At 41.6% G+C, this 16,591-nt stretch overlaps 1 protein-coding gene across 16 annotated transcripts in view; it reads left to right on the forward strand.

Moving 5' to 3' along the window:
• The window catches only part of AOPEP (aminopeptidase O (putative)), a 342,210-nt gene that overhangs the window by 206,397 nt on the left and 119,222 nt on the right, over positions 1-16,591 (forward strand). For 11 of the 16 annotated variants that reach the window (XR_009603091.2, XR_013551794.2, XM_060609897.2 and 8 more), the window contains exons 8-10: positions 8,669-8,773; positions 10,116-10,218; positions 10,848-10,955. Coding sequence is in view for 13 of the 16 variants with exons in the window: in XM_060609897.2 (XP_060465880.1) it covers positions 8,669-8,773; positions 10,116-10,218; positions 10,848-10,955 (316 nt within the window). In the remaining 3 variants the exon portion in view is untranslated. Of the gene's footprint in view, positions 1-4; positions 1,463-8,668; positions 8,774-10,115; positions 10,219-10,847; positions 10,956-16,591 lie in introns of those variants that run through there. The other 5 variants (XM_060609900.1, XM_060609904.1, XM_060609895.3 and 2 more) reach the window with 3 other exon arrangements.

The raw sequence follows: 16,591 nt of genomic DNA on the forward strand, positions 1-16,591 counted from the left end.
TCAGCCTTAGCAGGGTTGACCAGCAGTGTCTGAAGGAGAGATGGAAGATGAAGTTATGGCAGAAGGCAACTAGTTTTCTCAGGGCATTGGATGAGCCCCAAGGAGCCATATCTAGCACTGGATGCCTGGAAGATATCTCCATAGGGTTTGTGGTATAACAACCCCACCTAGAGATGAGTCACTTCCAAGAAAGCATCCCTCAAGTACAAGTATATACACATGAGTGAGTGTGTGTGTCAATTTGTTTCCACCACATACCGTCCCTTCCATTGTTCTCTTAATAACCTGAGGTGCCTGGGTGGCTCAGTTGGTTGAGCATCCAACTCGATTTCAGCTTAGGTCATGATCCCAGGGTCATGAGATCAAGCCCTGCATAGGGCTCCATGCTGAGTGTGGAGCCCGCTTAAGATTCTCTCTCTCTCTCTCTCTCTCTCTCTCTCTCTCTCTCCGTGTGTGTGTGCGTGTGTGTGTCTTCCTCTCTCCCTCCCTCTGCCCCTCTCCCCTGCTCACACACTCTCTCAAATTAATAACCACAATAAAAACTAAAAAAATAATAATAATATAGTCCTGACTCTAGTTCTATTATCAACACATGTAGGTTTTGTTTTTTTTTTTAACTACTGCAGAATATTCCAGGATATGAGTGTCCCACAACCAACTAACCACTTGTCAACCACTGGACATTTTGGTGATTTCTAGCTTTCTGCTTTTCCAAACAATACTGTGGTGAATGGTCTTACTGTTAATGCACAGCATGTTAAATATAAGACCTAAATAGTACTCAGTTGCCCGCAAGGCTGAGAAGAGAGCTCTTCTCCCAACTACTCATCTTGTTTTACATCCTGGTGCATACTGGGCTTCAAACCCAGGCAAGCCCTCCACCCCCCTGTGGCTACCAGTCCTCAGCTCTGTGCCATTCTCCACCAAGGAGGGAAAGTCCTTCTCCAGCTCCCACAGACCATCTGCTCCTCTTTGAGTCATAAGATGAGACGAATCTTCCCACCATCTCAGCACACAGCAGCACACATGCTGTTGGTGTTCAAAAAGTGCTTCCAGCCCCCCTTACAAAATGAAGCCAGTGTTTGTCTCATTTGTCTCTTTCTGGGATAGTGTCGTGGTTTTTTGTTTTTTTTTTTTTTTTTTTTTTTTTTTTTTTTGATGCAGTACAAAAAAGTTTTCCCTTATTACCTTTTCTCCTGAAATCACCTCCTGTAATTTCCAAGTTCTCTGTAGTCCTATGTTCTGAATGTGTATAGCTGACGGACAGCTTGCCTTTCGTCATGATCACCCTAGCCCTGAATAGAGTATGCGGCTCCTTTTAACCTGGATTCTGAGGATTCCAGTTCAGGTTTACTGCATATGCACCTCTCTTGCCTTCGCCCTCTCTCCTAGACTACAACTCTGTAAAAAATATAATGAAAGCCTCTTATGCTTGGATCATATACTCTTACGCTACATCTATCCCCAAATATATGTGGTTGAATAAAATTAAGTTTCCTCTAATTCATTTACGTGTGTGTGTGTGTGTGAAGTTTATTTATTTATTTTGATAAAGAGAGAGAGCAGGGAGGGGCACAAAGGGAGGGAGAGAGAGAGAATCCGAAACAGATTCCACACTATCAGCACAGAGCCCAACACGGGGCTTGAACCCAAGAAATGTGAGATCACGACCTGAGCCCGAGTCAGATGCTTAACCGACTGAACCACCAAGCTCCTTGTGTGCTTGTTTTAATCAGAATTTTTAATCAGAATCACCCTTGATGCTGATTTGGCATGACCAAGGCTACATAGCAAACCTGTTGACTCCACTATAGTGGATGAATAATGTTTTACATCTAAATACTGCAGCTTAAATAATTCTGGGTTATTTTATCTTCTAAAATCCTAGAACATTCGGGTCAGAAAGGACCTTGAAAGTGATTCTGCCTAACCTTCTGTATCCCTGACAGACAGCTACCCAGCTTCTACCAAAGGATTTCCAGGATCCAATTCTCCCTGCTCTGGCAAGCAGCAATTTCCCTGTGGGTATGCCCATCTTAAAATGGCCTTCCTCAGACTGGGCTGGAACTGCCTCCTTGTAAGTTCTTCCAGGTCATCTTCTTTACCTCCAGAGTTACACAGGATTTGCCTTGTTCTCACCCAAACAAATCCACATGTGTGAAGACCATTGTCTTTCCTTTCCTGGTCACTAGGTCCCAAGGTTTGGAAATCTGTCATACCTAATGCAAGGTTGGGAGAACCCTTGCCTTCCTGGGCTTGGTCCTTTGTTGTTGTCTTCATTGACAGTGACTTTCTCCAGATATGACACCTGAACTGAACACAGTGCTGTTTGCAGTTACACCTTTGAAGAATTCAGTGGGACTATTCCTGCTTCTCTTGTCCGGCTAGGCCAGAAAAGAATGGACAAGTACTGATCAAGTTGGATGCACTCACATATATACCATATTTCGTTTTTAAACCAGTATCCTACACCTTCTAATGGTGGTCCTACCATTCCAATCCCCACACATTTTTCTCTCCTCAGTAACGTTTATTGAGTGCTTCCGATGTGCCAAACACTTTTCTAAGCACTCTATGTACATGATCTCATTTTGTCCTCAAAATGGCCCTATGAGATGGGTTCTGGTACCATCTTCTTTCCCATGTGAGAGATGAGGAAACCAATGCATAGGGGTGTTAAGCAGTTGGCCACTTTTCTACAGCCAGTGGGTGGCAAGCCGGGATGCAAGTAGAGGAAAGTCTGGCTCCAGAGCTCAGCTCTTGACCACTGCTCTGGACTCTGTCTGATGCCCTCCCCAGCAGTACTTCCAACTACCTTCTCGTTGCTCCTGTTGAGCCCACCTACCAGCGTGGTTATTATTTTGGAAGTCACATCAATCGCTGTTGAGTTTATGGGGAAAGACTTATTCTTTCAAACCTCTTTGTTCTTATTAACTATTGTCTTATTAATTTTGGATCTTCATGTCAGCATGTGCTTGCTGTTCTTGCCTGTGGATGCTGTCAATCAACCAGCTAGACTCCCAGCTTGGACTAAAATGCAAATCTGTTACACCAGTACATCGTCATTCCTGGGGCTCAGCCTAAGTAGTACTCCCTCCTGGTTCTAGCCAGTAATTAATCAACAGCCTTGAGTTCTGTTTTTTAACCTAAAAGGCATGAAACAACCACTATGCACTCACCACTGCTACATCCATTCTGCCAGCTGACTTCTGTCAGGATGCCTGATGCCCGCAGTGAATTTATGGAAGTGGCCCTCCAGATTCTATGTTCACTCCTATAGTTCCTCATTTTCTGTTCTAAGAGCTCACAAGCTCTGTGTGAGTCACAGTCACGAATTTCGTCTTTCCTCCTCTTAACCCCTCTTACTTAGCAAATGAGAATAACATTTGTCCCCACCAGTCCCTTTCCTGTTGTCTCCGTTGGTGATGTCCCCAGAGGTCTATGATTGCCAATGGAAGCTTTCAGAGTTGTGGCATGTCCCTTACTGGGGCCTGGCGTCAGAACTCTTCAAGGAGGAGGGAGCCCCCGTCACCTGTCCCAGGCATCAGTTCCCACAGAACAATGCTGTTCTGCCATGTGCAATTTGAAAATCATTCTCCTTGGCAGGAAAGTTGAAGCAAAGTGGGAGTTCAAGTACTTCTGTTGGTTCCGTTGTGTCTTCACACCTGGTCTTTTTTATGCTCCAAACAATCCCTCTAAAGCCCCTTTTGTTGTCCTAAACATTCTCCATTAGCATCAGCTCCTTCTGACTTTTTGCCTTCCTGACAAGGATTTTATACTTCTGGGCTCTTATATTTAGCTTTGGTTTTTTTCTCTCTCCAGCATCCCCCACTTTCATCTTTCGCACATGGCCTCTGAAAATTCACCTCATCGGAAACCTCCTGGGCAGCCATCTTGGTGTCTTTGCTCTCTGTTGTCTTCCTTATGTCCTTTGAAGACATGTCCAAATTACCTCTGGCTCAGACCATTGTATTAATCTCTATTTTATTTTATTTTTTTTCCTCTGGGATTTTGTTTCCTAGGGAGTTCTGATTTATGGGCCCTCAAAAACCTGGGGACTGTTTTGGTTTTGTACTGATGCTCATTGCTTCCCGCTTTTCGAAATTTCATCCTTCATTTTCCTACCCTGCTTATCAGAGCTGGTGGACTTTGTATTTTCTACAGTTCCGCTAACTACAGATCTTTCCTTGGTCACCTTCAGCAGCTGACCTCTCTTTCTATAGGTTCTGACCACTGGCTCCTTTCACCATCAGGGGTTACAACATACGTCTGCACTTTTCTCTGGCTCCTTGGAGGGAAGCTTCCTTCTGTCTTAAATCATCTTAGCAATTGCCTTTTTCAACACCAGAGCAATATCCTGCTGTGTCTGCTACAGGATAATGGTCCCTGATGGGGAAGAGAACCTTCAGGCTGGATAACTGTTAAATCCATTGTGAAAAGCACACAGATAATCAAACTTGCCAAACGGTAGCTCTGACACAACACAACTTCATTAGTTAAAGGTGTGCACAACTTTCTGTCCACTTCTCTCTGGTAGCACAGTCCACAGTCAGGTCGGTGGCAAGGATGCACATTTTATAGATGGGAAAGTTGCTGCAAAAACAAATGGAGAATATAAGATTCCTGTACTTTGAATTATTTGCGCCTTCATTTTTTACCCAGGATTTTAGAAATCTTCTCACAGAGTGGTGTAGACTATGGGCTTGTGTGTCAGAAATATGCCCAGACCTAGCTCACAAGAACTTTAGGCAACACCTGAAATTTGTTGTTTCTTTTTATTCGTTTTCTGCTGATTCTTCAAGGAGCAGATTTAAAGACTGACCCCTGCAGGGTTTACACTCAAAATTGGGTTTCTCAAAGGGAAGGTGTAAGTCCTCATTACTGTGCCATACCTTCTTTAAAATACTTTTTATTTTGCAGTAATTTTAGACTCACACGAAGTTATTAAAACTAGAGGTTCTGTGTACCCTTCGCCCAGCTTCCCCTAGTGATAACGTGTAGGACCACAGAGTGAGGTCTTTTGTTAATGCCTTTGCCTGTCATAGGCGGGGTCAGCTGGTGTTCCCTGAACTCCAGTCAGAATGCATTATGCCGATGACAGCATTCATGCTGTGCTTACAAAATGCCAACAGGAATTCTGGCTAAGTGCTACTAGATGCTACAACAGCCTGATGAGGTGTCATGGTCACGATCGCTGTCCCCTTTTTTACAGATGAAAGAACAGGCTTCGTGGGGTTGCTTGACTTGCGTGGTTCTTAAGCGGCAGAGTTAAAATTCACACCCAAACTCTTACCCAGTGTTTACACTGCTTCCTCTGTAGGTCCCACATGCGCATGTGGGGCTCAGATAAGTACCAGGAGGCCAGTTTCTGGACAAAGGTAGTGTTTAACTTCCTCCATTGTGGTGGCATGAGTGAGGCCCAACTCCTGGCCTTTCACACCTGGCAGGTCAGCTGTGATGGATAGACAGACAAGCATGTTGAAAAGCTAACGGCCTGTGGTCTCATTTCTTTCTCTCTCATTTCTGGGATGCTTAGTTTCTGGCTCAGGCACAACAGTGGAGAATTTATAGATGAAGATATCTCGTGGCTCTCACTTCTACTGCCAAGGGGTAGGAGATGGAGAAGGCTGGCAGACGGCCCGTCTGGGCGGTGGCAGAACAGGAGGTGTTCAGACCCAAGCTGACACGCCTGAGCACCTTTCGGAGGCATTTTCCCAAATCCCACCTTTGGTGATACTCCTACAGAATTGGTCCTTTCTTCGGGAGGTTTGAGTCTAAGTGAAATCACTGTGTTATCAAAGATCACTGCTATCTGACAGTTCTTTCAATGTCCATATTGCTTCTGAGCGCAGCGGAAAAGGAAGGAGGCAAGGAAGGGAAAGGTCATGCTAATCTCGGTTGTTGCATTTGGTGCCAGGTCCAACAGAGACCAAGGACATTTAAGCCCAAACGACCTTGGTAACTTGATCTCCCACATTCCATGTATTCCAGCCAAGGAAATAAACACTGGTGTGTCATGTTAGAGAGATGCTTAACACTTTTGTATTCACAAAGTGCCTTCATGTTATCTGAGCGTCATCACGCTCTGGATAGGTGAGGAAACTGAGCTTCAGGGAGGGTAAGCCACCTGTCCCAGTTTCTCCACTTCTATTTGGCGCATCCACCACGGGGGCCTGGATCTTGGGGACACCTCAGAGTTCAGCAAGGACTTCAGTGTTCCAGCCTCAACTCTGCCACTAACTGGCTTTGTGGTCTTCCACAGGCCTCACTTTCCAGCACTTTAAATGGACATAATCATAGTACCTGTCCCAGCAGGTTCTTGTGAGGGTAGAAGGACGTCATATGTAAGAAGAACTCTGCAGAGTACCTGGCACAGGAAATGGTAGCTGTTAGTATTAGTTCCATTCTCCATCCATCAGGAATGAATCTGGCTACAATTAATAGAATAAAGCGATTTTGGCTTAAACAAATGAGGGTTCTTTTTCTCAGACAATAAAAAGTTTGAAGGCAGTCAGTCTCGGGCTGGCCAGCAGCTGAATGATACCATTAAAGACTATTTATGTTATTTCTTTGGTTGATTCTAGTCTCCATAGCATATTGACTTACTGCCTCCAGGTTGCAAGGTGGCTGCTGTACCTCCATCTTCCAGTCATATTTCCCTCTTTTGTAAGGAAAGCAAAAGCTTTCCAAGAACCCCACTTCAACCACAGTAGACATCTGCTTTTGTCCCATTGACCTGGACCGTGTCTTCTGACTATTCATAGCTGCCAGGACACTTGGAAAGTGAGCATTTAACTTTTCAGATTTAATTGTATAAGAGGCAGGAGAGAAGGTGGATGAGAATGGGATTGAGCCAAATTACATTTGCCACAGCTCTTCCTGCCTCTCACAGTGTCGTTTGAAAAACATACTGCAGGGGCACCTGGGTGGCTCAGTCGGTTGAGCCGCCAACTCTGGATTTCGGCTTAAGTCATGATCTTGCAGTTTGTGAGATCAAGCCCTGAGTTGGGCTCTGCACCGACAACACGAAGCCTGCTTGGGATTCTCTCTCTTCCTCTTTCTCTGCCCCTCCCTCCCTCTCTCTTTCTCTCTCTCTCTCTCTCTCTCTCTCTCAATACGTAACTAAACATTAAAAAAAATTAAAATAAAGAAAAACGTACTTCATTGGTCCTCAGGTGTAGAGGGCTTCGTTAATGCTAGTCATGTGTTCTCAGCACATGAACAGCAAACTCCCTTTCTACACAGATTCCCTTTTATTCTCACAAAATGTGTACTGCTTCACGTGCGTCTATTTTTTCTTAACTTTCTAACTGAAATGTAACATGCATGAAGCACACAGATACTTCTAGATGGCTCAGTATATTTTTACCTATGTATCCTTGTGAAAGTACCACTGAGATCAATATATAGAATGTTCCCAGCATCTCAGAGACCCTCCTCTTTTTCCCTGCTCTGTCAATACTTGCTCCCAAGGGTAACCATTGTTCTGATCTCCATTCTCAAAGGTCTGTTTTGCCTGTTCTTTGACTACAATTATTTAAATGCAATCATACATTGGCATGTGCTCTTTTTAGGTGTGCCTCCTGTCACTCACCCAGGAGAGTCATCTGTTTTTGCATGGAATGGTAGTTCCTTTGTTTCCTGCTTTCTCTCTGTGCTTTGTCTCTCTGCACAGACCTGGGGGTAAATGGCATCATGAGAACCGAAGTAGGACAGCAGAGCAAGTCACCTTCTTCCCGCTCATGGAGTATCTTTTCCTTGTAAAAACCACTCCCTTTGATTTCTCACAAAGCTTGCCTGCACACTGCTCTCTCCGCCACAACGTCTACTTTAAAAGGAACGTCTTGGAGACCTGTACGTTTGCCTTGGATGCTGTGAGCATAAAAGAATTTTCTTGAACACCTCTTCATTTGGAGAAGGTGGAAGAACAAAGTAAGAGAGGGACGCTTTCTGGAAAGACATTTTTAGGCAAAGGAAAAAAGAAGCACCAACTAAAGGCATCATCAGGGGCACCTGGGTGGCTCAGTTGGTTGAGCGTCCGACTTTGGCTCAGGTCATGATCTCACGGTCTGTGGGTTCGAGCCCCGCGTCGGGCTCTGGGCTGATGGCTCAGAGCCTGGAGCCTGCTTCAGATTCTGTGCCTCCCTCTCTCTCTGCCCCTCCCCTGCTCTCTCTCTCTCTCTCTCTCTCTCTCAAAAATAAACTTTAAAAATAAAATAAAATAAAATAAAATAAAGGTGTTGTCAGGAACTTGAGCTAGAAGGCAACCTTCAGAGCAGACATTTACATTGGTCTTCTGTGTCCCTCCCCTTCTGATAGTCTCAGTTTAAAGTTTAAGGCCTAAGACACTCACAGCCAAGTCTGCCTCTCTTGGGGCTGGGAAAGCTGGTTTGAATTCAAGCCGACTCTGAGAAGCCTTCCTCCTGCCAAGGCTGTGGGTGGTGGGCTTTCCCTATCAAAGCCAGTGCGGCTTTCTTTATAAAAACGCTCAATCCCAGGACAAACTTGAGAGCAGGAATAAAGCCGATGCGTTTCAATGGAGTCTTAAATGAAGATGAAAGAGACTAGTTATAGCCGCAAGTATGGTCATGTATGTAAGTCAGGGATCAAGCACAAAAATGGAAACTATGCAGTTAGCTCCATCGGCCAGTTGTTGTCTCTCCTTTAGGAATCTGCTGGTCCCGTGCCTTGTGTCTGCCGGGATAATGTACTGGAATATTCAGCAGAGACTTAATCAGAGGTTCTGGCTTGGCAGCTTGAACACACTGCAAAGGTACTGACCGGCAAGCTGGGCCATCCTCAGATACTTCCATTTGGGTACAGCGTCCTTACACCCTTGTGTCTGTGAGCATATGGATTGCATGGGTGAGCCACTGAAATCCGTTGCCTCTAATATCAGATGACCAACCTTGAATTTAGCAGTATTTGTTGCTTTCAAAGATTTTATTAAGTTGATTAATTATTGTATCCCTGGCCCTTGCTAGGGGCTTTGCATGTATTTTCTCAATTATTCTCCATAGGACCTGGGGAGTTAGGTAGGATTAGTCCTGGTTTGCAGATGAGTAAATTGAAGACAAGAGAATCTAAGTAATCTGCCAGTAATTAACAAGTAGTAAGAAGTGGGGTTGAGATTCGACACCAGGTCTCTCAGATTAAAGGCCATGTACCTTGAAACACCACACTACTTTTGAAAAATAAGCGCCCCCCTGTCTGATATGTCAGCCCTCTGGTCAGCCCTTCCCTCCCCTCACCCCAAATCATGCTCTTCAGTGTGTCCAATAAGTGACTGGTTTTAGAACAGCTGAAGGCTGCAAATACCTTGCCACTTATTTTGATTTTAGCTAGTTGTTGAACCTTCTTTGTTATGCACTTATATTTTTAAAGGGATTTTTAAAAAATACTTGACACTATAGAGCAAAATGAAAAACACCCTGATAGATAATAAGCAGACATTGGTTTCAATGCTGATATCACCACAAGTCGAAACAAGCTGGGAGACTGGGGATGCAGACTTAATTTCGGTGTGCCTCAGTTTCCCTCATTTGTGAAGCAAGAAGGTTAACATGTAGGATGTCAATGTCTTCCAGTTCTAAAAACGTGGGCTTCTACAACTTCTGTTTTTGTTTTTGAGATTGTAAAATGGCCTCGGAGTACAAACATTTCTTAAGCCTTGAACTACTTAAATGCAAATTAAGAGAAGTGGATAACATTGGGGCTTTCAGAATTTTTTGAAAATGATATTAATTCTTTATCCTTCCAAGTAAAGCTGCATTTTCCATTGCATTTCCCAGTTCATCACTCCCACTGAAAGAAAAGCCCATCGGTTCTTAAATAATTCATATTGGAGCTCAGATTCCTTGAGGGTCTGGCAAGCTTTAATCTTGGATAAGATGATGTAAAATATTGCCAATAGCCAACCTCAGGTTGCCAACCCAAATATAAATCCCTCCTTGTTTAGTACATGAATTTATAATATAAACTGTTTTAAATTATACCTGGTACAATTGAACAGAACTCAGACACTGTTGAGCAACTTTGAAAATAAGAAATAAGATGATGTTACGGTTTAATTAGTTCAGAATGTGCATACTTAAAATTTTTCTGCATCATTTTAGACCCAATAAAGAGAAGACTGGCCATGTGAGTGACTCAGGATCATCTGTCGTCAAACATGGGCTCAATCCTGAGAAGGTCTTCATGCAGGTTCATTATTTAAAGGTACGTGTAGCAAGTGGCAGAGGCCAGTTGTTACGGGGCAGCACTTTTTAGGTTATACATGTAACCAGGGAAGACTAATCACATGGCTGGTGCCAAACAAAAACATTATCCACATTGTAATGTCATTTGACTGGGAAGATATCTTGATTGTCGCATAATTAAAACATGTCATACCCCCCAAATGAGACATGAATCAAATTCCCTGCCCTGCACTTCCCTTCCCTCTGCTTCCTGTCACTTTTGAAGAACAGAATCTTGAAATTGCTGTTAGGTTCCAAGTAGAAGACAGGAGTAATAAGGAAGTATTTTACATTGCAAAGGCTTTTCCTCATAGCTGAGGGTGGCAGGAGCTGGGCCCCTCTTCACTTTTGGTCCATGATGGACATCAGGCTTCATGTAAACAAAGGAAAAACAAGATGGTGATACCATTAACCGAAGAATTGCAAGCAAAGTAGGCCTTCCTTAATTTCCAGGACCCGCCTTACTGGTAAGGGTATGGAAGGCAGCCCAGGACAGGCCAGAAAGAACACTTTACATGTGCATAAAGCACTGGTGGGTGAGTTAGAGTTGGCTGTGTTTTCTCACAAACCCCTGACAGGCATCTTTTTTTTCCCCCTCCTTTCTTCTAGGGCTATTTCCTTCTCCGGTTCCTTGCCCAAAGACTTGGAGATGACACCTATTTTGCATTTTTAAGAAAATTTGTGCACACCTTTCATGGGCAGTTGATTCTTTCTCAGGTAATTTATGAGTCATCATGAGTCCATGATATATAATTGGAGGGAGTGTGGTATGTAGGGACTAGGTTATGTGAGTATTAAAAAGTAGGGGAAAGATTTACGATTTAATGCAGTAAGAAAAATAGGAAGTTAACGAAGTGGACACAGGGCAGTGTTGTTTCAGGGAGGCTGACCTCCCTATAGCTTTGGGACAGGCTGTAACCCAAAGCTGTTCCTGTGCACAGTGGTGTGGATAGTTGCACCTTAAGTGACCCTAAAAACAGAAGCAGCGCAGTCCCTCTCTTCTCTCTACCTGGAATGATCTTTGCAAGCAAAGGTGCACCCACCGTGTTATTCTTTCCCCTTTGCCCTTATCATAACCTTCATTGTCATTCCCATTATTTATAATTATATTTTCATTTGTGGGTCCATTTGCTTTTTTCTGTCTCCTCCACTCTGTGTATAAGTTCAACAAGGCCAGACCATGCTCTTTATGTCACCAGTACCTAATATACAGTTGGTACAGTACATGTGCCATATATATTTTATAAACAAATAGATTAATAAAAAGATACACTGACATAGTCAGGTAGCCTGGCCACAAAACTATCAGAGAAAGACACTGTCAGCTTATACTGGCATGAGGCCGGGCTGCACATAGCAAGAAAGTTAACAAAGAGGGAGAGGCTCTGAAAACAGCACTCATAACTGATAGAGAATAGAAGATGCAGCCTCAGCACAGATTGGTCTGATGGGTATTTTTGCTATTTGACAGTGGTGCTCATACACAGTCTTGAAGTCACATTGCCCACAGTGTTAGATGTAACAGATGTGCATGCACAATCTAAACACTTGTGAAGGGAATAGCATGATGTGACAAGACTGGATGGCTGTTCCTTGCTTCTACGTTCTTTTTTTTCTTTTGGTTGCGGGGGAAAGGAAGGTGTTCCTAGGCATGTATTTGGAAAGACATCTCGAAAAGGGGCTCAGAAGTCTTATATGCTTGGTTGACTGATTAGCCCAAACTCCTACTGCTTAAAACCACTTCTCACCAAGATACTGCATTGTTAAATGAGTGCCTCACATTTACCGTGACTTCGGAGGTTCCGATTTCAACTTCCCGTGAAATACTTAGTGCCCCCCTCCACCAAATTGCTCGGTTTTTCTGTTGTTTATCTTCTGTGAACAACAGCTTTATTTTTTCACATAACAGCTTTATTGAGATATAATTCACATACCATAAATTTCACCCTTTTAAAGTGTACAAGTTGGTGGTTTTAGTATATTTGCAAGATCGTGCAACCATCACCACGCTGTAATTTCAGAACATTTTCATCACCCCCAAAAGAAGCCTCCAATCCATTAGCAGCCCCCGCCCCGTTTCCATCTCCCCCCAGTGCTAGGCAACCACTAACCTACTTTCTGTCTCCATGGATTTGCCTGTTCTGGGCCTTCCGTGAAAATGGAGTCATATCATATGTGGCCTTTTGCGCTGGATTCTTTCATGTAGTACAGTGTGTTCAAGGTTCATGTTGTAGCACGTAGCAGTACTTCATCTTTCTTTTTTAATTTTAGTTTTTACTGTTTAAACTTGGGTAAAATGTACATAACAACATTTACCATTGGAACCATTTTGAAATGTGTAGTTCGGTGCATTAAGTACATCCGCATTGTTGTGCAGCTGTCACCGCCATCCATCTCTAGAATGTTTTGATCTTCCCAGATTGAAACTTGTATCCATTAAACAATAACTCCACATTCTTTTCTTCCCCCAGCCCCTGGCCACCATCATTCTACTTCCCATCCCTATGAGTTTGACTACTCATGAGTTTGAATCGTACGATACTTATTCTTTTATGTCTGACTTATTTCACTCAGCATAATGTCTTCAAGGTTTATCCATGTTGGAGCACATGTCAGAATTTCCCTCCTTTTTATGACTCAATATTCCATTGTATGTATCTAACCACATTTTGTTCTTCTATCCATCTGTTGATGGATGCTTGGGTTATTTACACCTTCTGGTTCTTGTCAATAATGCTGCTTTGAACATTAGTATACAAATATCTGTTTGAGTCCCTGCCTTCTTATCTTTTAATTGTATTTGAGGAACTGCCATACTGTTTTCCACAGCAGCTGTACCATTTTACATTCTTACCAGCAGTACACAAGGGTTCCTATTTCTTCCCATCCTTACCAACACTTGTTCTCTTTTTTGTTTTGTTTTGTTTTGTTTTGTTTTGTTTGTAATAGCCATCCTAGTGAGTGTGAAGTGGTTTTAATTTGCATCTTTCTGAGAATTAATGATCTTGAGCATTTTTTAAAGTGGCTCCACCCTCAAGACTTGAACTCATGACCCTGAGATCAAGAGACTGGTGTTCTACCCACTGAGCCAGCAAGGCACCCCAATATTGAGCATCTTTTCATGGCCTTTTGTGTATCTCCATTGGAGAAATGTCTATTTAGATTCTTTGCCAATTTTTCATTTGGGTTGTCTCTTATTTTTGAGTTTTAAGAGTACTTAGTATATTCTAGATTCAGATCCCTTTTCAAATATATGATTTGCAAATGTTCTTTCTCATTTTATGGGCTGTCTTTTCACTTTCATGATAATGTCCTTTGTAGCACAAAAACTTTTAATTTTGATGAAGTCCAATTTATCTTTTTTATCTTTGGATGCTTATACATTAGCTATGATATGTAAGAAACCATTGCCTAATTGAAAGTTGTGAAGATTGACTCTTATGTTTTCTTCTAAGTGTTTTATAGCTTTAACTCTTACATTTAGGTCTCTTACCCATTTGAGTTAATTTTTATATATGGTGTGAGGTAGGGATGTAACTCCATTCTTTTGCATGTGAATATTCAGTTGTCTCATGACCATTTGTTGAAAAGATTATTCTTTCCCTCCATTGAATTGTCTTGGCATCCTTGCTGAAAGTCAGTTGACTTTATTTTATCTATAGTTTATTTCTGGACTATTAATTCCATTCCATCAATCTCTATTTCTGCCAGTACCACAATAAGTTTGGAAATTATGGCTTTTTCACTGACACATACTCATTATAAAAAAAAATTCAAGCAATACATAAAAGTACAAAGAAGAATGTGAAATAATTTTTAAAATCCCACCACCTATAAATACCCATAATGAATATTAGGTGAACTTCATTCCAGGAATTACACTCTCTATTTCTCCCTTTCTATATGTTATAGATGATATGTATACATGTATCTGGATGTATATCTGTATATAGTGTATATATGTGTGTGTATGTGTGTACACATGTACAGACACAAAGATATATTTTTAAATAATTTTATAGGGGCGCCTGGGTGGCTCAGTCGGTTAAGCGTCCGACTTCGGCTCAGGTCATGATCTCGCGGTTCATGAGTTCAAGCCCTGCATCGGGCTCTGTGCTGACAGCTCAGAGTCTGGAGCCTGTTTCAGATTCTGTGTCTCCCTCTCTCTCTCTGACCCTCCCCCGTTCATGCTCTGTCTTTCTCTGTCTCAAAAATAAATAAACGTTAAAAAAAATTAAAAATAAAATAATTTTATAAAAATAGGATTATATTGTATGTGCTTTTTAATGAAGTGTTTTCAACTTTATTTTACTTGAATTTAACAAATGAAAAAGAAACTAGTGAATGCAAAAAACTTTCCTGAACTTCAGATACATGTAAGAGAGAAAAGAGTCTTCTATAGTTAAGAAGGATGATTACAAAAAAGTCTTTGAGGTTGAAATTATTTTTTTCTCTTTAGCTATTTATTTTCTTTTTAGAAAGCATTTGTTTATTCACTTCTGTAAAAGCTGAAGAAATTAGCAGTTATGTATTTCTACTACTTTTCCCCCAATTTGAAACTTTTCTTAGTGAATATTTTCACATAGTTAAGGTTTATATCCTTTACAGTATGTGCTGTAGCCATACTTTTCACAGTTGTATAGTCTTAGCTCTGTATGTAAAGGACTTCACTTTCACCACCTGTCACTGTTTCATGCTTATGTATTTAGGAGTGCCATATTTTGATTTGACTTTTTGTTGGCTGGACTTGTTATCAAATTGATGTTCAAGTTGAAGACTCACTGCTTCTGTGATTTTTGAGTTCGTATGTGCTTGAGAATGTTTGTTGCCTTTATAGTTGAATTACAAACTGGATTGGTATAAGATTCTTGGGTCACGTTTTCATTTCCTCAGAACTTTGTGGATGTTGCTTAACCTGCCTCCTGACATTAATAAAGCTGTAGAAACTACTTTTTCCTCTATATACCACTCAGATGAAAGAAGGATTCTTTGTCTTTTATCTGTGACATTTAGTAATTGACTCAGAAAATAGCTCGGTGTCTATGAGTCTGCATCAGTTTTTTGTTTTTGTTTGTTTTTCCCTAGAAAGGAGTGTGCACTTCCAGTTTTACCTTCTGTTCTTCCTTCTTTTAGTAAAATTGTCTTAGCTGTATGTTTGAACACATTTGGGTTTTTTTCCCTTGAAGGGTCCTGAATTTCAAGGTTACCAGTTATCCTTATGTTACATCATCTTTGTTTTGTTTTTTGGGAGAGAGGATGCAAGTGAGCGAGGGCAGAGAGAGAGAGAGAGAGAGAGAGAGAGAGAGAGAGAGAAGCGGGCCTCTCCTGAAGGTGGGGCTTGTGTTCACCCAAAGCGGGGCTTAAGATCACCTGATGTGGGGACTTGAACCCACAAACCATGAAATCATGATCTGAGCTGAAGTCAGATGCTTAACAACTGAGCCACCCAGGCACCTGCCTCTATTTTATATCATTCTTGCCTTCCATATCTTTTATTTTCTAATTGCTTCTGTCTTTTTGTTCTTGATGGCCTGTGTTTATCTCAAATGATATTATTTTTGTTATTAATGTTGTTATAACATTATAGCAATTTTTTTTCTTTAATGTCTGTTTTTATTGCTGTTTCTGTATTATTGGTGCTCCTGTACTGGTATTATTTTGGTCCTTAATTTATTTTCTTTGCTTAGAAATCTCTCTTTTCATCTCATTTCATTGGTTTGTCATCTTGTGTCTGAGCTTTCATTTTACTGACTTTATGTTCTTATTATAATATTTAAATTATTTTATAGGGTAAATGTTCATAGAGAATTTTCTTCTGTTCCTTGGATTAGGTTTTCTTCAAGACTGGAGTCTTTGTCTTTTATTTTATGTTTCTTAGTTCTTTCTCGCCCTTTATGTGGGTTTTTGTTGCATTAATTTGCATAGTTGCCATACTTTTCTTGTTGCTTATTCTCAGTATAAGTAGCCCTGTCCTGACCTTTTATTTATTCTCATATGTATTAGAACTTTGTTCTTGATTTCTTTCCCAACTTGTCATAGACATGTTTTCTTTCCCTCTGAGCTACAGTTTCAACCTTGGGTGTTAATGCATGGAGAGAGTGAAGGGCAAGAGCTCCACTTGGAGCTACATACAGCTTTTGTTGCAAAAATTTGGCTGCACTAACTCTTGAAATTCTGTTAAATGTCCCCAGCAAATATTCTCATCACCTAATTTGGGTGCAGCTTTTTCCCACTGCAGATACTCTCTCAATAGTGTTTCTCCAGTTCTGCTTGGATCTCTAGAAGCTATACAGTCCATCAAAGAGCATCTTCCTCAGTTGTTTATTTCCCAGGTTTTGCTTATCTCTCTCTAG

This window comes from Panthera onca, chromosome D4, assembly GCF_046562875.1.
Source record: "Panthera onca isolate mPanOnc1 chromosome D4, mPanOnc1 haplotype 2, whole genome shotgun sequence".
In the NCBI taxonomy this organism is placed as follows: domain Eukaryota; kingdom Metazoa; phylum Chordata; class Mammalia; order Carnivora; family Felidae; genus Panthera; species Panthera onca.